The following is a 6,332-nucleotide window of genomic DNA, read 5'->3' on the forward strand; positions in this document are numbered from 1 at the left end:
GTTTGAGTTTCAATTCTTATCACCTGATATCTGCATGTACCAATTCGGACGGGATTAACATCTCCGTGCTTATTACTGAGGTGGGTGTGTTTTCTAGACGTGATGTGCTTGTGTGCATCACGTATGGCGTATCTGTCTAATGAAATATGTATTAATATAATTGTAATTTATTATAAAAACATTATAACACATTATAACATTTCTCAGAGTAGGTCATTTGCTCTGGAATTTTTAGAGATAAGCCCGATTCGGATGGTAATTGTTTCTCATGGTGATGTAAGCTATTTTCAACAATTACAGGGGTTAGCCTGTGATTTTATTGCCGTCCGTCAGAATGCCGGTGTTTTCTCTAACCACCCACGTAAAAATCCCCGGCCGAATTACCTACTGTTTTTTTGACAAACCTCAAGGTCATGTGGTAATGTAATTGCCGTCCGAATTCACATCTCTGAGTTTACAAGAAGAAACGGATTCAAAATTAACTGTTTAAATCCTTTTTGACCACTGCTGAACACCGTACGGTAACCGTACACGCTTTGCTGTAATTTGCATGCATATTTATTACAAGGGGGCCTGGTGTTCAGCAGAAATCCTGGCATCCAGTTTATTGAGTGAGGGGACTGTGACGATTTGTTAATCTAATGAATAATTGATTTGTTAAATCAAATAAAAATTTGTGTGTCAGATTGGTCGAGACGCTACAATTGACAAAAAATGCTGAAATGCTGGAAACTATTTAGAAGCACATTATTTCATAGCGAGTAGGAGCTGTTGAGAACAGAAAGAAGAAAAGCACGTACACATTTGAAATGGGTCATTATTATGGCAGCAAGAGGTAGCCTATGAAATACATTTTAAAATATGTATAACAATTGCATGCATACAAATATAAACCAAGCAGCTTTACCTTATCCCTTATGTTTACCATATCTAAATAAGAGGTTGCATTAAGTTATTTCTGTCTCCACGTTTTAAATGACATCCATCATTTTGAGAAATAAAATGCAAGACCGAAAACCATTTCAACTATAGCGCGTCTATTTTCAAATTTTTTTTAACAGGAGATTTAATAATCAAATAATAAATAGGATACTATTAAATGTGAATTTATTCTCATTATTCCAAGCATATGACATTTTATGTACAGCAGACAATCATGCGACTGGCCACGTGAGCAGCGTGTTCCCAGGTTCGTAAGATCACAGAACTCGCTTCTCCACTGTGAATAAAAGTCGCCATCCAAATCCATGAGTTTTATCACTGAGGTGCCATGTCAATTTATTTTTACAGACATCCACATGAGAAGCAATTACTGTCCAAATAGGGCTTAGTGAGAAAAACACAGACTTGGCAAATTCGCATGTGATTAAACTAACAAAGTATGTTTGTGAAACACTAATTTCTCTAACGCCACCCTGGAAAACTAGTCCCGTTCAAATAGGGCTGAAAAATTTACAGTAAGGACAAAGAGAGCAAAAACATAGTCTCTGTCTGGAACCCATAACCACGACCAAGCAATGTTTGGTTTATTCTCATACTTATATTTAAAATTTTCTGCTTTTCGACAGATAAATTGTAATTTTGTAATTACAATTACAATCAATTATAATTGTAATTTTACAATAAATTGTAAAATTCTGAAAATGTTGGCCATTACACGCTATGAAAGGTCCATGAACTGGACTGAAATGTTGGTGTTTTTGACTGTATTTCATGAACTGTGTCACAGGGAGACTCCTCAGGTATTGTTACGATAATTTTGGCCAAACTGGTCAGAAGTTATAAGCTGAAATTTCAAATTTTTTAACCAGTTGGTGCGGTTTCGCCGAAACCACTTATGTGCCATCAAGTCATGCTTGTTATAACACATACCAAATTTGGTCAGAATCTGTTAAAGCGTTGCTGGGAACTAGCCTCATGTCAATTTTTGTGCAAATCAAAAAGCTTTTGGTATCTTTTTGCCAGAGGATGCTCCGAAGATGATCCGAGCCAATTTTGGTGAAAAGTAGATTTTTCTAAAAAAATGCAAAAACATTTTCATAGTCGACTCTGTATGAGCCTAGGAATCAGAAGAAACAAGAATTTTGCTTTTAGACCATACAGCTCAAAAGTTATTAGCAGAAACATGAGTGCAAATTTGGCCTATTGAGTTAGAGACTCCATATTTGCTATGGTTAATATTGAGACTGTCCTCTATCTTTGTGCCACATTTCATAACCTTTTCTGCAAGCAGTTCTATGGACTGCCATAGACTTCCAGAGCGAAAGTAGAAGGAAGAATAATAGCAGTAAGAAAATGGTGCTTGGTGCCTAATAAATCCACAAAGAGCACTCAGGAGATCGTAGGACAACCATAACCACATCCATGTACAAACACTGACGAGTTCGGACAATGAACTAATGAAACTAAGAGCTTAAATACATATTAAATTTGTGCTCTGCATTTAACCCATCCAAGTGCGCGCACACACACACACCCGGAGCAGTGGGCAGCCATTTTTGCTGGGGCACCCAGGGTTTGGTGCCTTGCTCAAGGGTCTCACCTCAGTCGTGCTATTGAGGGTGGAAGAGAGCGCTGGTTATTCACTCCCACCAACAATCCCAGCCAGTACCGAGTCTCTCTAACTCTCTAACCATTAGGCCACGACTGCCCCCATAATAACAATGGGTTGTGTGAGAAGCAGATTCTCTGAGTGCATGCATAGTTGCTGTGTTCTCGCTGCAGTAAAAAGTAAAATGTCATTTTTCACACATGGCTGATATTTGAAGGGGTCCTATTATGCTTTTTCACTTTTTCAACGTTAGTTAATCTGTAATGTTTCTGTTTGATCATAAAAAATATTTGCAAAGTTACAAAGCTCAAAGTCCACTTCAAAAGGAGATTTTATTTAACAGAAATCACTTTTCAAAAACTACAACGAATTACTCGTTTGGACTACAACGCATATTTTCCAGGATTTGTGATATCACAAATATCGACGAATGGGACGAGACCTGGTTGAGCTGCACTAGAGAAGGCAACGAGTGTTATCACTATGTTGTAGACACGCTAGCTTTCCCAAGGTAGACAACTTAGAGTGGTTACAATCCTCCGGGTTTAAATCGCGCTCAAATTGATTTGATTTTGATGCAATATTTACACTGAAGCTCGCAGGCGGCTATGGTAAGGGGCATGACATTTCCCGACCAGGTGCCGAGTGGTGCCAATCACAGCACACACTTGACCAGCTAACCAATCACAGCACATTTCGTATTTCAGAAGGCGGGCCTTCATTTGATACAGGAACTATTCGAGCCGTTCATGCCAGACTGGGGAGAGAGGTGTTGTAATAATATAAAATATGTGAAAAATAATGTGTTTTTTGAACAACCTAGTATGAGAGCCTGTTCTAGTACACCCCCCAAAACAAAATCAAGACTTTGTAAAAGAGCATAATAGGACCCCTTTAAGTAAGGGATAATGTACATCCAGTCGGACATGGTGAACAGGGCCCCGACATGAAATGGAGGGGTCTTGCATCACCTTGAAGGGGTTTATCTTGCTTATCACATGGCTACTTGCCACATAATTCAAGTGTATTTGTATAGCGCTTTTTACGATACAAATCGTTGCAAAGCAACTTTACAGAAAATTAAGTTTCTAAAATATTTAGTAGTAGCTTATCAGTGGTGGCTGTCAGTTAATGTACATATGGCAGAAATGTACGGGAAAATCTATTAAAGACAATCAAACAGACGATGAACACTATTAACACTATTATATGATGCAATCAAACTTATAGCAAAATTTGGTAGTTAGAATAATAATGCGCATTTGATCAAATATAACTGCAGTACAAGATTATGAGATGCATTATTTGAATGCTTGGCCAAAGAGATGTGTCTTTAATCTAGATTTAAACAGAGAGAGTTTGTCTGAACCCCAAACGTTATCAGGAAGGCTATTCCAGAGTTTGGGAGCCAAATGCGAAAAAGCTCTACCTCCTTTAGTGGACTTTGCTATCCTAGGTAATACCAAAAGTCCAGAGTTTTGCGACCTTAGGGAACGTAATGGATTGTAGCGTGGTAGAAGACTCTAGCCGCTGCATTTTGGACTATCTGTAGCTTGTTTATTGAAGATGCAGGACAACCAGCTAGCAGTGCATTACAGTAGTCCAGTCTAGAGGTCATTAATGCATGAACTAGCGTTTCTGCATCAGAAACAGGTAACATGTTTCGTAGCTTGGCAATGTTTCTAAGATGGAAGAATGCTGTTTTTGTAACATGGGAAATATGATTTTCAAAAGACAAGTTGCTATCTAATATAACACCCAGATTTTTGCCTGTAGAGGAAGTAACAGTACATCCGTCTAGTTGCAAATTGTAATCCAAGAGATTCTGTGTATGGTATTTTGGTCTAATAAGTAATATCTCCGTCTTATCCGAATTTAATAGCGAATTTAATTTAATTTAATAATATAATAGCCACCAGCTTGAATAGTTTTGGAACGTGACCTAAACATAATGATGAGTTAATAATATTGAGAAGCGGTTCTTCTGCTACAGGTAACAACTCTTTCAATAATTTAGAGGGTACAGGATCTAACAGGCATGTTGTTGGTTTAGATGCAGTGATAAGTTTATTTAGCTCTTCCTGTCCTATAGTTGTAAAGCACTGCAGTTTATCTTTTGGTGCGATGAATGAAGCTAAAGTATTATACGCTGTAGAATCTACATTTGTTACTGTATTTCTGATGTTATCTATTTTATCAGTGAAGAAATTCATAAAGTCATTACTATTAAACTGTGAGGGAATATTTAGATCGGGTGGCGTCTGGTTATTTGTTAATCTAGCCACTGTGCTAAATAAAAACCTAGGATTGTTTTGGTTATTTTCTATGAGTTTGTGGATATGCTCGGCCCTGCAACAAATGCTATACAAATGCTTGATAATTTGTCAATTGCAAAACTAAGCCCTGGCAGCTTTTAGAGCCTGTCTATAGCTGGACATACTGTTTTTCCATGCAATTCTAAAAACTTCCAAGTTAGTTTTTCTCCATTTGCGCTCAAGACTACGAGTTTCTTTCTTGAGAGAATGGGTATTACTGTTGTACCATGGCGCAGTACGTTTTTCTCCAACCTTTTTCAATTTGATGGGGGCAACAGCTTCTAATGTAGTAGAGAAGATAGTGCCCATGTTGCTAGTCATTTTGTCTAGTTCATGTGTATTTATGGGTACAGAAAGCAGCCATCTAGTTAATATCAGTAATACGCAGCATGCACAATGCTGAGGTACGATATCTATATCAGTTAGATTGATTCCATGCAATATCATTAAATCTAGCGTATGATTAAAACGATGAGTGGGCCCGGTGATGTTTTTAAGTAAATAATTAGACATGAAATATTGATTTGAGTTGAATATTTTCTTAGTTTTTTTAATACAAAGCTTATGAAAAGAAGTTCCTTACAAACTGCTTTGAATCTAGACGAAGTTCAGACAAGGCAGATATGTAAGGCATGATGTACAGTCATTTCACTAATTACACAGCTTTTCACCACATTAATAAAGATATTAATGAGAAAAAAAATAAATTTTAAGATCTTACCTTTTTATTATCTTAATAATTTATATTATTAAAACAACCGTTGTGGCACCAAGACGAAAACTTCAACAATACTATTTGTATTTCAAGATACTTTTTTTCAGCAACTGTTTAGTATCTTCATGTTTTGGAGATATTTTTGTGTTTCTTTAATTGCACAATTGGGTTTTTAATCATCACGTCTCACCTTGTCACATCAAGTTACATTATAGTAGTAAGCAGCTTGAGTGTGTGTATGTGTGTTTTAAAATAAATACAATGACTCAAGAGGTAACAACAATTTGTACAATTCTGAAAAAGTAATTTCTCAAATACATTTTGAGTACTTATTTTGTTATTATTTTCCTTTATTCACTCCAGGATTTGGGAATATCTCACCTCACACAGAGGGTGGACACATCTTCTGTATTATCTTTGCCCTGTTGGGAATTCCTCTGTTTGGATTCTTGCTGGCAGGAGTGGGAGATCAGCTTGGAACAATCTTCGGAAAGGCAATTGCTAAAGTGGAGGGGATGATTGATGTGAGTTAAAGCAGTCTTTTATATCTATATATGTATGCATTGACATTAACTATTAGTACAGTCAGTCCAAAATCATTTTACATTTATGTAATTTACATCAGACATGACATCAGAAGTGAGTACAGATGATTCCTAATTGTAAAGTTGACAAGTATGTCCTATTGCTTTAAACAACCAAAAACAAACACTTAAGGAAGACTATATTGAAGATACAGGTCCTAAAGTAT

General features: G+C 36.7%; 1 protein-coding gene across 1 annotated transcript in view; it reads left to right on the top strand.

Moving 5' to 3' along the window:
* Window positions 1–6,332, top strand: part of LOC107592955 (potassium channel subfamily K member 2-like) — a 24,217-nt gene that overhangs the window by 4,630 nt on the left and 13,255 nt on the right. Inside the window, exons 3-4 of the mRNA XM_016282542.1 lie at window positions 1,730–1,742; window positions 5,945–6,109. Coding sequence (XP_016138028.1) covers window positions 1,730–1,742; window positions 5,945–6,109 — 178 coding nt within the window. The remainder of the gene's footprint in view (window positions 1–1,729; window positions 1,743–5,944; window positions 6,110–6,332) is intronic.

This window comes from Sinocyclocheilus grahami, unplaced genomic scaffold (genome assembly GCF_001515645.1).
Source record: "Sinocyclocheilus grahami isolate Dianchi unplaced genomic scaffold, SAMN03320097.WGS_v1.1 scaffold161.1, whole genome shotgun sequence".
NCBI classification, from domain to species: Eukaryota; Metazoa; Chordata; class Actinopteri; order Cypriniformes; family Cyprinidae; genus Sinocyclocheilus; species Sinocyclocheilus grahami.